This window comes from Bos taurus, chromosome 4 (genome assembly GCF_002263795.3).
Source record: "Bos taurus isolate L1 Dominette 01449 registration number 42190680 breed Hereford chromosome 4, ARS-UCD2.0, whole genome shotgun sequence".
Classification (NCBI taxonomy): domain Eukaryota; kingdom Metazoa; phylum Chordata; class Mammalia; order Artiodactyla; family Bovidae; genus Bos; species Bos taurus.
The window spans coordinates 38,285,911-38,306,854 of NC_037331.1; the positions used below are offsets into that span (position 1 = coordinate 38,285,911).

Below are 20,944 nucleotides of genomic sequence, written 5' to 3' on the forward strand. Positions count from 1 at the left end.
GTAAAGTGTCTGCCAGCAATGTGGGAGATCCAAGTTTGATCCTTGGGTTGGGAAGATCCCCTGGAGAAGGAAACAGCAACCTACTCCATTACTCTTGCCTGGAAAATTCAATGGACGGAGGAGCCTGGTAGGCTACAGTCCATGGGGTCACAAAGAGTTGGACATGACTGAGGGACTAAGCACAGCACAGCCTACATATGAACCTGCAAGATGCAAACTTTCAAAGATGCTAAAGTGCATTCTCATGATCAATCACATGAGATTGATCACAGTAATTCACATGTGTGAAATTCATCATTACATGCATGCATCCTCTCTAGGTGTTTGTGCTTTTGTGTACTTTACAGCATAATACAGTAGTACAGTATCTTTATTTCAAGCCCAGGATATCTGAAAGCAAATGTAAAAGCAGCAGTATGTAGCCAATTGTGTTAGTTGGGTACCTTTGCTAACTTTGTTGGACTTAACGAGAAAATTGGACTTATGAACGTGCTCTCAGAAGGGAGTTCATTCATATGTAGGGGAATTACTGTATTTCACGGTATAATTCCATGGTGTGATACTAATATTATGATTTTTGAAACATTTCATTAATTATGTTTATTTAGCGATGGTGTCAGTGAGTGATGTTGCTTTTTAGATAATTACAGGTGAGTTATTTTTAAATGTATTGTTCTGGAAATTATCGCTGAACCATGGGCTTAACTATAGAGCAAAGAGACTTAATGGATGTTTTCAGTGAAAAAGGTAGGGAAACCATGGTTTCTGTAATCACAGCAAATCTTGGCCTGTGAGTTTTGTAGTGAAAGAAAATTAAAACCAGCTAGTTAAGATGATGAGAAGGAAATAATGTACAAGGCGACAAATATTCTTTTTGTCAAGACTAGTGTTAAGGGTGGCAGTGTGAAGATTTGAGTTATAGAAAAAATTAATAGCATGTTAGTGTTATCAGTCAGGAGGAAAAAGATCCTGTCTTGAATTCTCTTTATGTGCTCCATTCTTTCTAGTAGAAGAAACGGAAGCCAGTGTCACATGGCATGTGAGGAGCTGACATGTGATTTGAAAGTAGCTCTGTCTGGTGCCAGAAACTCATGTTATTCCCATCATGTTGTTTTCTGTCAGGAAAGACATTGGATAAAGGGGTAAAGCATATAATTAATTTTTTATAAAGGAAAAGAAAAACTAGGAAGAAGAAAAAAAGATATTTAAGACTCTTTAAAATATTCATGTTAGCATGTTAAATATTATAGAAATGTGGTTTATTTTAGTGGTGGAAGGAACTGTAAATACCTGTAAGTTATGGAAATATAATATCTTAAAAATCCATGTGAAACCTTCTACTCTGAAAATTGTTCACTAAACATGCACCAGGCTGTTTCTCTTTGAGAGCCATTGCAATATCTCATGCAACAAAAACAACAAGATTGCATTCTTTGAAACCAGAAGCAAAGTCCACTTCTTTTGATGGTGGCTGTTACATGATTCTAATTCATGTTTTATTACAATGAAAACATTTCAAATGTGATATTGTACCTAAAAATGTATGGCAGGGCATTTGCATTGGGGCTCTAGATTTAAGCTTCCTTGACTTTATTTATTAAAGTTTATTTGCATTCTGGATCTTATTTTTTATTTCCTAAGCTTTTAAAAATTACTGTATAAGTGGAACTTGAGAGAATATTCTCTGTTTGAGAAAATATATATACTTGAACTAGTTTTTTCTTATTTATAATTCATTCATCCTTTATAGCATTTAATATGTCTGGCATACATAGATAGTGGCTAATAATTGGCATTAGCTGTAGTACATAATATGAAGTAGAGACTGTGTCCTGAACTAATCTTTACCAACTTTCAGTTCTATTAGAGTCCCAATACCACAGGAAGGAGGTTAGACTTTATACAGAAATGAGCAAGATATTCATGATACAAAGCACATCTGCCTTTCACAGCAATTAATTATATTGGCTTTTCTGCAAAGAACTAAATATCCTTGATCAATTAGAGTGATGTTGAGTTTTATCTGTTTGTACCTCAAATCAATCTGTTTAGGAGTTCATGTTCCTGGATGAGGTCTTAGGCTGAAACAAATAGCTTTGGACTGGAGGGAGTCCTTCATGGATAACCTGGGTCTTTAAAAACAGGACACAATAATCTGTCCATCAATAAAAAGTAGAAAAAATCCAGTAATATGCAGGAATCATGAATGACATTAACTCTTGGGATTTTATATGACTAAATTACTGTGCCTTGAATAATTGGGATGAGAACCTACAAGGTCAAAGTTCAAAGTGTGAGGGAAAGCCTCATGGTTTGAAAATGATAAACAATTTTAGCAATAGAAGTTTGATTTAAATCTCCAAAAATATTTATTAGATAATTAATTTTATTATAGTTAATTATTTTAACTTATTAATTAAAATGTTGATATATTTTAAATCACTTAAAACTGTGAAACTTCATGTGAAACCAACACACTTCAAAAAATAAATGTTAGCCAATGTATATTGCTCCTTTTGAAACCAGTGTTTACCAGCAGCATTCATGGTCGGCTGGGACCAGCTGTAGAACCTGTTGGTAGTAACCAGAATGCTGGCATTATGCCAGTAAAAAGCAGGGTTGAACTGGTTCCTGCTTGTGCCTGGATTCACTTCTCATAAGACAGTAAAAACCTGCCAGTCCCTGGCTTTGAAGATGGTTTAGTCATGCATGTGCAACCCATCTGTTGGATGAATAAGGGATTTCCTTTTCAGCCCAGCCCTTCAGCAACAGACATGGTCACTGTCTTTGTGCTCCTCACTGCCCCCCCCCCCCCCCGCCCCCGCCCCACTTTTCTTTTAATCTTTATTTCCTGCCAGGAGTATACACGCTTGATAAACCAGGTGCATCTTATGCTACTCTAGGGAAATCCTTCCATAAATGTTGATGTGAGCCAGAAATGTAATTGTTTTCTCTTGCTGTCTAGGTTACTTTCAATATAGTCTTATTCAGTGAATTTAAAAAAAAAAATTCAGTTTCATAATATAAATGCTTATACTATTACAGCTTCAACCAAACTTTAATGTAGACCTCGGTGACCTTGTTCTTCACTGTGAAATGTGAAGCTCCCTGTGCCACCAGGATGAACCTGAGGAGGGGAAGGTCTTCATTCTCTGTGTTTCTCTTTTTGGTTATAAGCCTATTTAGCAGCGTACATCTTAGCTTCAGTGATGGAAAAGGTGTGAGTCTCCCTCAGTGCAATATCTTATTCCCTTGTCCTGACTTTTGTTCAGTGCACACATCCTCCAGTTTTGATGTCCCATGCTTAAGTTCTTCTATTTTCTAGAATAACCTCCCTGTTTCTTTAAAATGCTGAAGGCGGTAAATACCAGGTTTGGGGCTTCCCTATAGCTTAGCTGGTAAAGAATCCGTCTGCAGTGCAGGAGACCCCAGTTCAATTCCTGGGTCGGAAAGATACCCTGGAGAAGGGAACAGCTACCCACTCCAGTATTCTGGCCTGGAGAATTCCATGGACTGTATAGTCCATGGGGTGGCAAAGAGTTGGACAAAGACTTTCACTTTCAATTTTTCACTTTGAGGTTGGAGGTACAACTTGAATTTGCAAAATTGCACACACAAATTGTTGTGTTACAAGATGTTTTACAACCTTTTAACATGATATACTGTTTTGGTGAGCTTGTGGTCTTACAGTTAATTGATATTTATATGTATATCAACATATATATATTTATATATGCATATATATGTATATTTTGAACACACTGGAACTCCAAAAAGATCAAGATGAAGCGAGGAATAGATTTGTCTTTCTAATCAGTTGTTTATGGTTTTAAATACATTCTAATGTGAGGACGGGAACCAAATAAGCAATTATTGTTCTTACTAATTATATTTCCTCTTCATACAGATTTATGAGAAATACCAAGATTTGTATACTGTGGAGCCAAATAATGCACGTCAGCTGGTGGAAATTGCAGCCAGGGATATTGAAAAACTTCTGAGCAACAGATCCAAAGCCCTGGTGGTGAGTTTAAATTGTATCTACTCATTTTATTATTCTGTATTACTCATTTATTATTTATCTTTCATGCTTTATTTGGAGGTTTTCTTTAGTATGCTGTTTTATCTGAGAAACTGTGTTCATCTAATATATGTTCATAAAAGATAAGATCATGGTTTCATTGTGGACTTGAAATAATGAATTAGCTTGTTTCTAATTATTTTATTTGTATAAGGTGATTTTAATACAGAGAAATAGTATATTTAATTAGAACATACATCTGTTTACACATATGTAAATAATCATGTGTAATAATCCTGTTTAAACTGATCATACAGTGTAAAACCCTTGAATATTGCAAGCATCCTTAAACCTGCCTTTGTAGTATTTGTCTCATCATCCTGCGTCTATACCAGAGATAGCCAGTACACTAGATATTTGATTATTTGTTTCTTTGCTCTTTAAAAGTAGCTGTACCTCACATAAATGTTTTGCTAAACATGTGTTAGTCATGATGCTGTATGTGGTCTTCAGCTACATCCTTTCTTCCATCAACATTATGTTTGCATGAGTTTTTTAGATGTTTGTGCTTAGCTTTAATTCATTTTTATTCATGGTAAAATATTTTTTGAGCATATATCTTAATTTATTCACTTATTCTCTGCTGGTAAATTATTATTTGGATAGAACCATGAATAGGGTGGCTTCATTTTCTTGAATGAGTTTCTCAGTACATATGTGCAAGAATACGGGTCAGTATGTGATAGTAGAATATTAGAGTATAGGGTGTTCATAAAATCAGATTACATAAGTATGACACTGATTTTCCAAAATAGTTCTATCAGTTTAGACCTCTACTACCAGTATTTGAGTCCCCATTGGTCCATATTCTGGCCAATGAGTGGCAATGTCAGAGTTCTTAACTATAGGCAGCTGAGTGGGTGCCAAATGGCATCTCTGCTTATCCCTAATGACACGGTTATCTGTTTTGTATTCTGAATATTCTTGTTTCCTCTTCAGTGACATATTTCTTCATATCTTTTACACATCTTAATCATTTAAATTGATTCGTAGATTGTATATTCTTGATGGTAGTTCATTTCAGTTACATGTGATGCAAATCTCTTTTTCCAGTTTGTGACTTGTCTTTTTATTGTCTTTATGGTATATTTTGATCAAATAAGTTCTTAATTTTAATGCTGTCAGAGTCAACTTTAAAAAAAAATATTTTGAGGTGTATGCTTTGTTTAAAAAATCGTTTCCTACTCTGATGTTCTAAATATTTTTGTGTATTTTATTGTAAAAGATTCCACTTCTGTCAGATCTATTTAAGCCACCTGTAGCTAATATCAGTATACAGTTTTAGGTCACAATACAAATGATTTTTTTTTTTCTGATCAGTTCTCCTGAGACCATATATTAAATATTTTACCTTCCCTTGATGAAGCCCCATTTATCAAGCTAGTATGCTCAGCAGCTCACCATCTTCTTCTTCAAAAGGAATTGACTAGTCTTGAATGTTCACACATTATTTAAAATTTATATTCAGCATGCAATTATTTGAAACAATCTTTACTGGGATTTTAAATGGTATTCCATTGAATTCCAAATTAAGACAAAATTTGGAAGAATTTATATCATTATGATTTTTGTCTTTATATTTATATACATGATTTTTTATCCAGTTAGCTGTTTTTTATGCCACTTTATAGCATTTTAAAATTTGTTTATAAAGTTCTTATATATATCTTTTGTTAGATGTAATGTTGCAGTTTAAGTTTAACTCCTTGTTCTACAAATCTCAGCACTGTTGCAGGTGTTTGTTCCAGGATAACTCTGAATTTTGTTTACTGATCACTTACAGTTCAGATTTTTAACTTTATATATATATATATATGTATACACACACATACACATCTCTTGGCATTCAGAAATTGTCTGTTTTGTTTTTGATCCTTACACATTTCTATGTATCTTAAAATATCGAGGATCTTGTTGTAACATAATAAGAGGATCCTTTGGAATATTTGGTACACATTGCCAGAAGTTGAAACACTTTTTTTTTTTTAAGTATAGTTGATTTACAGTAGTTTGCAAATTTCTGCTGTATAGCAAAGTAACTCATTTATACACATATATATATACCTTCTTTTCATACTGTTCATGGGGTTCTCAGGGCAAGAATACTAAAGTGGTTTGCCATTCCCTTCTCCGGGGAAATAGATGGGGAAACAGCAGAAACAGTGTCAGACTTTATTTTTTTGGGCTCCAGAATCATTGCAGATGGTGATTGCAGCCATGAAATTAAAAGACGCTTACTCCTTGGAAGGAAAGTTATGACCAACCTAGATAGCATATTCAACAGCAGAGACATTACTTTGCCAACAAAGGTCTGTCTAGTCAAGGCTATGGTTTTTCCTATGGTCATGTATGGATGTGAGAGTTGGACTGTGAAGAAGGCTGAGCGCCGAAGAATTGCTGCTTTTGAACTGTGGTGTTGGAGAAGACTCTTGAGAGTCCCTTGGATTGGAAGGAGATCCAACCAGTCCATTCTGAAGGAGATCAGCCCTGGGCTTTCTTTGGAAGGAATGATGCTAAAGCTGAAACTCCAATACTTTGGCCACCTCATGCGAAGAGCTGACTCATTGGAAAAGACTCTGATGCTGGGAGGGATTGAGGGCAGGAGGAGAAGGGGACGACGGAGCATGAGATGGATGGATGGCATCACCAACTCGATGCACATGAGTTTGGGTGTACTCCGGGAGTTGGTGATGGACAGGGAGGCCTGGAGTGCTGCGATTCATGGGGTCGCAAAGAGTTGGACATGACTGACTGAACTGAACTGATGGCCTCTTTTAAAATATTCTATTAAGGTTTATTTTGAGAGATTGGATATATTTTGCTTTGCTACACAGTAGGACTTGTTTTTTATCCATTCTAAATGTAGTACTTTGTATCTGCTAAACCCAAACTCCCAGTTTATCCTTCACCCTACTCCCTTCCCTTGGCTGAACCACAAGTCTGCTCTCTTCCATCTGTGAGTGTGTTTCTATTTTGTAGATAGGTTCATTTGTGCTATGTTTTAGATTCCACATATAAGTGATAACATGTGGCTTTTATCTTTCTCTTTCTGACTTCACCTAGTATAATAATTTCTAGTTGCATCTGTGTTCCTGCATATGGCATTATTCTGTTGCTTTTGATGGCTGAGCACTATTGCATTACATATATGCTACCACATCATCTTTATCCATTCATCTGTCAATGGATATTTAGGTTGCTTCCATGTCTTGGCTATTGTGAATGGTGGTGCTATGAACATGCTGCTGCTGCTAAGTCACTTCATTCGTGTCCGACTTTGTGTGACCCCATAGACGGCAGCCCATAGGGATGCATATATCTTTTTGAGTTATAGTTTTGTCTGGGTAAATGCCTAGATGTGGGATTGCTGGTAACTCTGTTTTTAATTTTCTGAGGAATATCCATACTGATCTCCATACTGGCTACAGTAACATATATTCCCACCAACAGGTATGAGAGTTCCCTTTTTGCCATACTTTCTCCAGTGTTTGTTTATTTGTAGACTTTTAATGATGGCCATTTTCACCAGTGTGAGGTGGTACCTCATTGTAGTTTTCATTTGTGTTTCTCTAATAATTAGCGATTTTGAGCATTTTTCCATGACCCTAATGGCCATCTGTATGCCTTCTTTGGAGAAGTGTCTACAAAGTCCTCTGTGAAGCACAATTTTTAAGAAATGTGTAATGGTAAGGGAAACTTTCTTGATTAGAAGATTCATAACATTATCTTCAGATTTTGTTATATGAATTTACCTCTTTAAAGCATCATTTATAGATGTAAATATATTTTCATTAAAAGTTTATCTAATAAAAATTACTTCTTAAGTGATTAATATTCACTAATGACTACTGAAAATGATTCCATTTATATTGATTTTTATCAGCTTACATTTTTTTTTTTCGCCCTGAATGTAGGAAGCAGATAATTTGGTCATCACAGTCTTTAGAAGAATGTGTTGGAATGAAGTAGGATGTACCTTGCCTTAACTGGATTAAAATGGGAGCTTAATGAGACTTTATTTTTTATCATTTGGAATTGAAGATCTAGATACCTGGTATATTATTTGAGTCCTGTGGGATCACTGGCTATCTTAAGCGCATGATGGGAGAGTACAGAAAGCATAATTACTAATGAAATGTAGAATTTGTTAGATTTTATGTGAGGGAGAAAGATTCATGTTTGTTTGCAAACTAAATTTTTATTTAACTTTTTGAATACATGGAAATAAATACATTATTTGAAAGAGAAATATTTTGAGGATAATTAAAAAACAGGTTCTATAATGTGTTGTAAATGAATATAAGATGAATATGAATTCATGAATAAATTAATAAATTTATCCATATTCATATTCATAAATTCATTCATACAAGACGGATATGAATGAATATAATATAGTAATCTTATATAAGAATATAAGATTACTATATTATTAATAGTAATGTATATTATTAATTCACTTCTTCTTTTGTTATTGGCTTATACTCAGGGAGACTTCAGTATTAAAGGAGCTTTAATTTATCTGCATGGGGTACCAATGTAATTGCATAAATAAATACTTTGGAAATATATCTTGAATATACAGGTTTGAGATTGATGATCAAATTTAATGCCAGTTATACATTATTGAGTGTTTATTAAGTACTGTTACGTGATGATTTCTCATAATAATGCTGTGCACTATATACCATTAGTAGTCTCATTTTTCATTAAGGAAATGGAGTCTTTGAATATTCTTTTAACTTTCTTCCAAAAACATATTTAATAAGCAGTGTATTCCAGTGTTTCTCAAACTTTAATGTGCATGTGGTTCACCTCTGGCTCTTGTTAAAATGCAGATTTTTATTTAGTGTGTGTATGTGTGTGTGTGCGCTCAGTCATGTCTGACTCTTTGTGGCCCCTGGACTGTACCTTCCAGGTTCCTCTATCCATAGGATTTCCCAGGCAAAAATACTGGAGCGGGTTGACATTTCCTACTCTAGACGATCTTCCCATCCTTTGGATCGAACCTGCATCTTTTGCGTCTCCTGCATTGCAGGTGGATTCTTTACCACTGTGCTACCCTTTTTATTCAGTAGATCTGGCCAAATATACTGAATTTCTAATAAGCAAACAGGTGACGGTCCTGCTACAAAGACTGTACTTTGAATCAGTTTAGTTCAGTTGCTCAGTCGTGTCTGACTCTGTGACTCCATGGACTGCAGCACGCCAGGACTCCCTGTCCATCACCAAATCCCGGAGATTGCTCAAACTCATGTTCATCGATTTGCTGTTGCCATCTAACCGTCTCATCCTCTGTCATCCTCATCTCATCCTGCCTTCAGTCTTTCCCAGGATTGAATCAGGATCTTTTCCAATGAGTCAGTTCTTCCCATAAGGTGACCTAAGTATTGGAGTTTCAGCTTCAGCATCAGTCCTTCCATTGAATGTTCAGGACTGATCTCCTTGCAGTCCAAGGGACTCTCAAGAGTCTTCTCCAACACCACAGTTCAAAAGCATCAATTCGTTGGCACTCAGCTTTCTTTATAGTCCAACTCTCACATCCATACATGGCTACTGGAAAAACCATAGCTTTGACTAGACAGACCTTTGTTGACAAAGTAATGTCTCTGATTTTTAATATGCTGTCTAGGTTGGTCATAACTTTCCTTCCAAGGAGTAAGCGTCTTAATTTCATGGCTGCAATCACCATCTGCAGTGATTTGGGAGCCCCCAAAAATAAAGTCAGTGACTGTTTCCACATGTTTGCCATGAAGTGATGGGACCGGATGCCATGATCTTCATTTTTTGAATGTTGAGTTTTAAGCCAACTTTTTCACTCTCCTCTATCACTTTCATCAAGAGGCTCTTTAGGTCTTCACTTTCTGCCATAAGAGTGGTGTCATCTACATATCTGAGGTCATTGATATTTCTCCCGGCCATCTTGATTCCAGCCTGTACTTCATCCAGTTCAGTGTTTCTCATGATATACTCTGCATATAAGTTAAATAAGCAGGGTGAAAGTATACAACCTTGACATACTCCTTTTCCTGTTCTTACCTTGAGAATTCCATGAACAGTGTGAAAAGGCAAAAAGATAGGACACTGAAAGATGAACTCCCCAGGTTGGTAGGTGCCCACTATGCTACTTGAGATCAGTGGAGAAATAACTCCAGAAAGAATGAAGAGATGGAGACAAAGCAAAAACACCCAGCTGTGGATGTGACTGGTGATAGAAACAAGGTCTGATGCTGTAAAGAGCAATATTGCATAAGCCAACTAGAGTGATATAAAAAGATTGCAAGTTTATTTTCTCTCAAAGCAAGAAACCTGGATGTAGGTAGCTCAAGAGATTTCCAGAAGTCTCATTCTGTTACATCTGCCTTCATCCCACTGGGTTACCCTTGGCTGCAAGGGGAAATAATAGATGGAGTTTTTTCAGCTGGGACACCACCTCTCTGTACAGAATTGTGGTAGTCTTAATTAAAATGTGGATCCAGCCAGCCAGTGTCTGTATCAAATCTTTTCAAGATTGAATGTGAGTTTTAGGGAAGAAAGTCTGGAGAAAATTCATTTTGAAGAAGCTGAGGAGGGGAAGGAAAATGTTGCTTTCTTTGGCTTTTTATATAAAGTCCCATTTTGTAAGAATATTTTATTGAAAATATAATGATTGCATGGGTAGTCAAATCAGCTTTTTCTAACAAGGCTTGGCACAGTGTGAACAGCAGTAGATTGAAAGGACTATTGAATCCATGTTTTAAGACTCGTAAGAGTAAATTTTTTAAATATCATGGGTACTTGAGAATTAGTCAACGATAGTTGAAATATTTGAAATCATGAACCATGGGTAGATCTGGTAATAGTTAGAAATTGTGAGTTCAAAAGAGTAAACATTGTTACGATAATTTGTAGTGAACAGTGGAGAAAAAGAAGTTTTGATAAATAATAGAAATGAGAGAAATTAAGAGTTCTGGGTGATAAGGTTGAGGCATGAGTGAATGCTCAAGGAATTTTGAAAAATGTGTTCAACTTTACACAGCAAAGAATTCATTTCTGTATATGTATATGGAAATGTGGTTGGATACAAGCATGAGGTATTTTTTTAACAAAATAAACATAATACATGGTGTCATATTTCTCACTCAGAACATATGATTTTTCTGAAGTAGATGACAGATTTAAATGGGAAATGCTTGTCTTTCTTGATACCATTTGCTAATGTGTTAAATGAAAATCTCCAGATACAACAGCACATTTCCTCTCTCAAGTTATATACTTTAGCAGCATTTTTATGGATTTTAAATCTCAAGTAATGATAATGCTCGAAATTTGGGGTCAGACAGAATGAATGGGGAAACACTAAGTGCTGTGTTTGGAACCTCTTAAAGTACCCTAAGGAGTAAACAGATCCATATACTCATAATGGTGCTGCTACTCACTACCACACTCAGCACTTTAATTTTTATAAAATTCTGTTCTGATTATTTGAAGGTTATTTATATTATTTAAAGGTTAGCAGCAAGGTGTTTTTAAAATATTTCCTGCTGTTACTCGCGCTCTGCTATACAGTACTTTCTTCCTTGTCCATTCTGTGAAATAGTGTTCGTACTGAATTGTCTGAGCAAAGACACTTTTGGAAAAAAGATAGCTGCCAAATACCCCTTTAAGACAGAGAGTAGAATTAATGGTAAAATGAAAGTGAAAAATTTTCTCATGGAAGGTGTTCAGAAAAGGAAAAGTTCTGGGCAACACTGATAGTCTCTTTTTACTAAAAAAAAAAAACAAAAAAAAACTTTTGGAAATATGATTTTCATAGACTTGAGTTGGCTTAATTATTTAGGATCAGAAACTAATGTCAACACCGCAGTATTATCGTGTTGATAACTTAACAAACGTAATATATGCTCCGATAGCACTGCATTTGCAAAAATTAGGAGAAGAGGGAGTGTTGGGTTGTTGATCACATGAAAGATAATGAAAATTAGATGAATTGAATTGGAAATCTCACACAGGCAGTAACAACTATGTAATTTGTGGGGTCTTGTCCAAAATGAAAATGTGGGGCGCCTCTTGAAAGAAGTTATTCAGAATTTAAAGACGGCAGCCACAGAGCTTTAGAACAATTGTGGGATCCAGCTGGGTGATTGCACAGGTCCCACACCCATGGAGCTGGCCAGCCCTCACACCCAGGTGGTCAGAGTCAGAACTGGAATTGGACTTGGGATTCTTAATCATGCGTGCTGTGCTGTTTCTACAGTGATAATCATTGAACTTTACCTGGAGACTTAGGAGTCTTCAAAACCTATGATAATTGTAAAAGAATGTCAGAGTAAGATCCGTATTTCATTCCACTTCTGTTCTAGAAAATTGCAAACTCAACCCAGCAGAATAATAGACATGCTCTTATCTAAATGTGCTAGTGAATGATGTTGACAAGGGAAAAATAAATAGAGAGAAGCAGTGCTAATCCAAGGTTACCATCTTTGATTCACATAATGGAATCTTTCAATAAAACTTCATAACATGCTGTACATTTGGAGACAGTCTGATCAAGTAGTCTTTGCTAAAGGAAGGTAAACAGTGTCTTAGCTGTTTATGGAATTCAGCCTTCCATGGTGTTCTGATTCTTTTTCTGAGTCCTTACTAACTTTATTTTTTAATCTTTTGATGTTTAGTTTTCCCCTTGCCCCCATTAACTCCTTATCATCCTCCTACAGAAATACATAAACTCTCAACCTTCCTCTGAATTAATTTTTATCTTTAATGGAGAACAGAAGGCAGCAGAAGCCCTTTGTGAGATACCCAATGCCATCCAGGTTTTTTTTTGTATATACAGGAATTCTTTTAAATCTATTCCAATAATTTTTTTTTTTAGAGCTTGTAAAATCATGAACTACATTTTGCAAAGATGAGCTGTCTGTGCTTTGCTTAAAACCTCCTGACACAATTTATTGGGAGAATGATGGAATGTCCTGTTAATTTAATTAAAGTATCATAGAAACGTGAAAGTTGAAAGAATTGGGGAATTCAGTTTTCTGGTCCTCTTCTCATAAGTAGGTGAATGTCTAAACCACCGAGTTTGAGAAAATAGCTGTTTCTTTTCTCAGATATTTTTGGTGATGAAGCTTCCATAATTATAATATCCCATTATTATTGCTTAGCTTAGTATTCAGGAAATTATTTCTAACATGGATGTCCTTGTCTAATTTAAATCTATTTTCTTTTCTGTTCCCTATATATGTTAAAATTTGTTTGGCTTTCTCCTTACCAGAGTATCTCTCTGTGTTGGGTTGAGGAGTGCTGTGGGTGGGAGGACCCATCATCAGCTCCTCATAGCTAAGTGTTCCTGGCAGATCCATATTGATGATTCTCAGTTGGTGAGCAATCTTTATTGCCAGCCATCGTGTTAAATGCTTTACACACATTCTCAGAACAACTCTTAAGAACAACTCTTAATCTTCAGAACAACTCTAAGAGGTAGGTGTTGTTGTGTTGAGGTTGTGTCTAAAGCTAGAGGTATTACCTAACAAAATTGAGCCATCTCAGTTAGCAGGTAGAAGAGATCTTCAACTCAGGTATCCCTGATTGCTAAAGCCTCTGTTTTTTTTTTTTTTTTTTTTCTGTCAGTATGCTGTACTCTGTAATCTAATGAATTCTAATTTAACTCCCTTATATAGACATATTTTTTGGTTTCTTTTTCATTTCTGTATTCTGGAAATTATCAAATATTCTCCAACTTTGTTAAAACATGGAGGATGCAATGGAAGGTGGTTCTTTTATTAAGGAGTAATTTGATAAAGCATAGTATAACAAGTTTACCATTTTTTTTTTTTTTGTCACATGATCCAGGTACAGTGAGAACTGCTTTATTCTCTGTGGGTTGTGTATTAGATGATACCACTGTGAATGTTAGATGATTCTGATATATGTTATACTTATGTTGCTAAATTTATAATATATTCTTATAAATAATTTAAGCAATATAAAATGAAAAAAAAATTCCCTATGAGTTAAAAACAGTACCTTCTATAGTGTGGTGACTACCCTTTAGGACTCTTTTGAGTGTGTGTGTGTGTGTGTGTGTGTGTGTGTACTTATGAGTATTCCAAGAAGATTTTATGTCTGTGGATATGAATACATAATTGCTTCTTATGGCTTTGTATATATGAGTATATTATTTATTTAACCATTCTTCCATTGATAGTTTCTATATTTTTTATATAGACAATATTTAATATTCTTTATGTCATACCTTTGTATATGGGAAAACTGATTATTTGAATTAAGACATATAAATGGAATGGTTGAGTAAAAAAGCTTATGGGATATTATTTATATTTTTATTTTAAGAAAATAGAAATCTTTAATCTTTCCACTGATTTCTTCCCTCCTTTTTCTTTGTTTTTAAATAACAGAACTTCTGATAGACTCAGGTAGGAGTGACTAGGTTGCATTTGGCCCAATATAGTGAGTTAAATATGTACACAGAACTTAATTTTAAATGATATATATATTTCTAATTATTATAATAATGTCAAAAACTGTTCTCTAAAGATTAGTCCCTTTGTTGTTGGCAACATAATCAGTTCAGAATTAACAGGCTGGCTGGGGCAAACATCTGTCTTCCAGATTTATGAAAAAAAACAAATTCCGCCTAAGAGTTGCAGTTGCTGATTACATATACCAGCTCATATGCTCTAACTTGCATGCATCATCTCAGCCACAGGCAGAGTGCCAAATGCTGCACTGTGGATACCTGATCCTGTTGCCCACAAACCTTGTATTCTAGGGCAACTGACACTGTCAAGGCCCAGTTAAGAGCAAAATCCAAGTTATGTCTTGACAGCCAATGTATTTGTTATAGGATTCTGTCTACCCTTTCTGTGATTAAATTTATTCATTTAGTTCCAGGACTCATTATTCCCCAATTACAGCTACTCCTAGAAATGTTGGTCTATTGTTGCCTGACAAACCAATCACCCCTGATTATTTACACTGCCTTTTATAAAAAATTCTAGGTCAGCCGACTTGAAAGTCCTGTAATAAATAATAATGACTCATTTTCTCCAAGAGTGTTTACAGAGAATTTATTGCCCTATACATCACTGCCTGTACCATTTTTTTCCCCGGTGTAACAACATAATATGACCTCTTAAAAAGCAAAATAATTAAATAAATCATCCAGTATGGTATTTGTGTGCTTTGGATGTTTCTTTAAAATGTGGATGTTCAGTGGTCATTTTTTGCTTGCAGCTAGTTCACAGTAATGGGTTTGACTCTTGCAGAATATTAGTTCACTTTCATTAAATAATATTGTCTACATGAACTCTTCCCTCTAAAACAGGTATTTTTTAACTTGAGAGATAAAAATAGATTAATCAAGTGTATAGTTTATGATGCCTTTATTAATAATTATGTTTTGACTAATTATATTATTTGAAATGAAATTGATTCTCACATATTCTCATTAGAGAGTGATGGCATCTTTAGTTTAAATATTAAATTGTTTTTGTAAATAGCATTATATGACATCTTATATTGAGGGATAGTAATAACATTTTATGAAGCACTTATGATATACTAGGCCCTGTGCTAAGGACTTTATTTGGATTTACTGATATAATTCTTACAACATGCTTCCACTTCATGTATTATTGTTACTATTTAATGGATATATTTTCCCCAAGGATTTGAAACAAGATGCATTTCACTGCCAAGTTTTATAATTGTGGTTTTGCACTTATGACGTATCAGGCACTCTGCTGAGTATTTTACATGTATTTTCTGTTTCATAACTTCTCTCTTTCTCTTCCCCTGTTCCTCCTCTTTCTCTTCCACTTTTCCTCCTCTTCCTTTGACCTTCAGCTTCTTGTAATGAGCATATAATATGATCAGGTAAGGAAGTATAGAACTAGAAAATTTTTAAGTGTATTATCCAAGGTCATGTTGCTCTAGGTTGGTATTTTTGTTCCAAAATAGGATTATATATTAATGTATTTTATTTTATATAAGATTTGCTATATAAAAGAATTAGTGAAAGTGAAAGAGTCGCTCAGTCATGTCTAATTCTTTGTGAGCCCATGGACTGCGGTCCGCCAGGCTTCTCTATCCATGGGATTCTCTAGGTAAGAATCCTGGAGAGGGTTGCCATTTCTTTCTCCAGGGAATCTTCCTGACCCAAGGATCAAACCCATGTCTCTTGTGTCTCCTGTGTTGGCAGGCGGATTATTACTGTGCCACCTGGGAAGCCCCGAGCCTTAATGTTATTTGTCTTGCCTTAAGTATTTACCTAAAAATATGTGGTTGTCTGCTGATGGAGATAGAGCTAATAAGATCCAAAAGTGTTATTAAGCTCAGTGTAATTACTTGGGCTTATATCTGAAAACCAACAATTTTACAGTATCTACAAGCCACATGCTGCTGGGGCTTTTACTTCAATAAGTGGATATATTTTGAGAGTGTTTTAGGGAAACTCTGGTGCAGCATATACAGTTGTGGTCTAAAGATAAAAATTAGAAAGGTTCTTGTTTCTAAACCCAAGCTTCAATACTATGTGGATATGCACTCTCTTAATGTAACCAATGAAACCAACAACATTTTTTTGTTGCTATGCTCCTCACTTGATATTTCAAGGAGTAAATTTTAATATCTTATAAATATTGGTTAAAGACAGAGATGCAGAGCTCAGTGGGCTATTTGCATGTCCCAGCCTAAGGTATTCTTAAATTAACCAACTTTCTTTTTTTTTTTTCCAACTTTCAATTATAATGAATAGTGGGAAACCCTGGCTGTGGACACCTGTCAGCCCACTGATCACTAGGGTTGATTCTGCTGATCTGGTAGACTGAGTGGTATCCCCTCCTCCCTCATTGCTCCAAGTGCATCTCCCCTGAAGCTGTACACTGATAGAAGAGGATGACCTTCTCTGAAAGAGGCAGACATTTCTTTGGTGAAGGTTTCAAGAGTAGCTGCACTCACCTGCTAGAACCTCCAAAGTGCTCCAATGGGGTATTTGTAGGACAATAGGTAGTCAGCTTCCAGAACTCCAGACACACCCAAATGAGGTGCTGCATGTTGCAGTCAGCATTTCTTAAAAACATTGTGAGAAAGGTAGGGCTATGGTATATATTGAAAAGGCAAAATCACTCCTTTAAAGGGGAGAAAGAGGCATCATGGGAAGAGGAAAGTTAGAACTTGGAGGCCAGCTGAGTTAGTAAAATACAAAGAACCTGGATCAACTCCTAGACTTTTCATTCTTCTTCAAATGTATAGATGTTTAATATATTCACTGTCTGTCATTCCTTTGTCCCCAAATGGTGACTGTGGCCATGAAATTAAAAGAGGCTTGCTTCTTGGAAGAAAAGTTACGACCAACCTAGACAGCATATTAAAAATCAGAGACATTACTTTGTGAACAAAGGTCCGTCTAGTCAAAGCTATGGTTTTTCCAGTGGTCATGTATGGATGTGAGAGTTGGATTTTAAAGAAAACTGAGCACCAAAGAATTGATGCTTTTGAACTGTGGTGTTGGAGAAGACCCTTGAGAGCCCCTTGGACTGCAAGGGGACCCAACCAGTCCTGAATATTCATTGGAAGGACCAATGCTGAAGCTGAAACTCCAATACTTTGGCCACCTGATGGGAAGAACTGACTCATGTGGAAAAGACACTGATGCTGGGAAAGATTGAAGGTCTTTCTGAAGGAAAGAGGAGAAGGGGACTACAGAGGATGAGATGGTTGGATGGCATCACCGACTCAATGGACATGAGTTTGATCAAGCTCTGGGAGTTGGTGATGGACAGGGAAGCCTGGCGTGCTGCAGTCCATGGGGTCACAAAGAGTCGGACACAACTGAGTGACTAAACTGAACTGTTGGTTTATAATTCAGAAGTGATATTATCAGTTGGGAATTTGGAGGAGGATACCTCTGTCTTTAATTTCAGTGATGCCAAATGCCTACCTGTCATCTGGCCAGGAAAATCAGGGCTGCTTACTGTTGTTGCAGTTCTGTGATCAGATTTCCCTTCACTAAATGGTAGTGTCTAGTGGGAGGGATTGGGGGCAGGAGGAAAAGGGGACGACAGAGGATGAGATGGCTGGATGGCATCACTGACTGGATGGACGTGAGTTTGAGTGAACTCCGGGAGTTGGTGATGGACAGGGAGGCCTGGCGTCCTGAGATTCATGGGGTTGCAAAGAGTCAGACACGACTGAGCGACTGAACTGAACTGAGTCCTTAGCTGCCATTTCACACCAGTTGCTCCATTGCTGATGGAAGCTAAATCAGCGTGTCAGGAAGCAGCAAGCGGCACTAGTGCCTGTCTTGAGAAAAGCCCCCAGGTTTGAGTCGCCTTGGAGTTCCTCAGCTGCTCTCCCTGAAGAGTCTCAGACGCTGATTTGAAACAGCTTTTCTCAGCTTGGTAGAAGGCACACTGAATAGATGCTGGAAGGAGGACAGTTTAAAGACTTAAAGGCAGGTCCTGTCAAGGCAGGCCTTACTTTTGCTCTCAGCTGCACACACACTAGAGAATCAGTCCTGTGACCTGCCAGTGTTTTATTGCCGTGTTAAGTAGGCGTCCATTACAGAAGTAGCTGCAAGGCAACATTTTTGTTGTGTTTGTGTGACAATAGTAATTTCCAACCTCTCCATTTAGTGACAGTGTTTAAAAAGGAAAATAACGTTTGCATTTTAAGAAACAGTGAGCTCCAAAAGACTCTTGGGAGCTTATAGAAACACCAGTCGTGTGTGTGGTACAGCTGATGTTTAATAGTTGGATAATGTTCAACTGATGCTGACCAGTGAAAGACTGGAGTGTGCTAGTGTGCCCTTGATGATGTTGGTATACCCTATTTTGGTTCCCTTTGTGGTGTTACCTGTTCGAGTATTACTGAATTAGATTATTTTTGATTTTATATATTAGATCCTGATTCAGTTGTTTTAGCTTTCTGGTCATAGGAAATCATTCCATTATATTTAGTTCTCATTATCAAAGAGGTTCTCAATAAGTTTAATTTAAGGGCGTGTTTCCCTTGTGGCTCAGCTGGTAAAGAATCTGCCTCCAATGCGGGAGGCCTGGGTTCAGTCCCTGGGCTAGGAAGATCCTCTGGAGAAGGGAAGGCTACCTACTCCAGTATTCTGGCTTGGAGAATTCCATGGACTGTATAGCCCAAGGGGTCACATAGAGTTGGACGTGAATGAGTAACTTTCTTTTCTCTTTTTTTTCCCTTTTAAGGAACTGGATTTTTCTCTTTATAAGAAGTTGGGAGTGGGGAAAAAGAATTGACGGTAGAACCAACAAGGCTAAGGATTTTTTTTTATTATTATTGAAGTATAGTTGGTCTGGTGGGCTACAGTACATGGGGTCACGAGAGTCTGACATGACTTAGCAACTGAACAACAATAGTCGATTTACAATGTTGTGTTAATTTCTGCTACACAGCAAAGTGATTCAGTTATGTGTATAATGCATTCTTTTTTAAAAAGTCCTTTTACATTATGGTTTATCATAGGATATTGAATATAATTCTCTTGTCATTTATCTATTCTATATAAAATAGCCTATATCGGCTAAACCAACCCCCTAAATCCATCCCTCACTCAACTCTCTACCCCTTGGCAGCCACAGATCTGTTTTCTATGTCCTTGTGTGTCTGTTTCTGTTTCATAGATAGTTTGATTTGTGTCATTTTTTAGATGCCACATATAAATGATATCATTTTTTTTTCTGACTTACTTTCTCTTTCTGACTTAAATCTCTAGGTTCATCTGTATTGCTGCAGATGGCATTATTTCATTTTTCTTTTTGTGGCTGAGTAATATTTCTTTGTATATATCTACCTTGTCTTCTTTAGCCATTCATCTGTGGATGGACATTTAGGTTGTTTCTGTGTCCTGACTATTGTGAATAGTGGTGCTATGGACATAGGGATGCATTTACCTTTTTGAATTATAGTTTGTTTTTCCCCACCCGCACCGCACCCCCCCACCCCCTGCACCGCACCCCACCCCCCCCACCCCCAGGTATATGCCCAAGAGTGGGATTGCTGAATCATATGGTAATTCTATATTTAGTTTTTTAAGGAATTTGCATGCTGTTCTCCATAGTGGCTATACCAGTTTACATTCCCACCAATGGTGTAGGAGGGTTCCCTTTTCTCCACATCCTTTACAACATTTGTTATTTGTAGCATTTTTAATTATGGCCATTTTGACCCCTAGAGGTGATATCCCATTGTATCTCACTGACTGTATTATATAAGAAGATAGTGTGCTGAAAAATCTAGAACAAGAGAAACAAAGCTATTATTCCTTTTTTTTTCTTACAATGTAATATGAAGTGGAATGGTGAAACAGAAGGTGCTGAAGCCTTGATAACTATAGTCATATCTGCTTTGAATCATCTCATTATTATGAGTATAATGATGAACAAGGTTATCTCATGCATTTCTGTACCACATTAAAATGTCATTATTTCTGCTGCTAGGGTGACTGGACATTTTTCAAGTTGGGAAAGAATGCCTACTGTTTAAAATCACTAATTAAAATAGGTGAATATTTATTCCTTAACCATATTTGAACCATATAAATTAACTAAGATTTTGTATTTTTTAAAGGCAAAGGTGGCATGCAGAGGTTCAAGCAGCATAATTTCTCTCAGGAGCTTTAAGATAGCCCATGTTGTATTTTCTTACAGTTCTTCCTACATATTGTTGATATTACTATGTTTATTTGATATGCTGACTACAGGAATAACTTAGAATGCAAACTTTGCCAAAAGTCTCATTATCCTGGTTTTTTGAAAAATTGGACAAAAACAGTATTATCTGATTTTCTTACATTCTTTAATGAATAGCACAAATACCTGACTGGGAGAATAAATGGTT

General features: G+C 36.3%; 1 protein-coding gene across 13 annotated transcripts in view; it reads left to right on the top strand.

Moving 5' to 3' along the window:
- Nucleotides 1-20,944, top strand: part of CACNA2D1 (calcium voltage-gated channel auxiliary subunit alpha2delta 1) — a 519,970-nt gene that overhangs the window by 132,703 nt on the left and 366,323 nt on the right. For all 13 annotated transcript variants that reach the window (XM_024990478.2, XM_024990480.2, XM_024990485.2 and 10 more), the window contains exon 3: nt 3,908-4,024. In XM_024990478.2, coding sequence (XP_024846246.1) covers nt 3,908-4,024 — 117 coding nt within the window. The remainder of the gene's footprint in view (nt 1-3,907; nt 4,025-20,944) is intronic.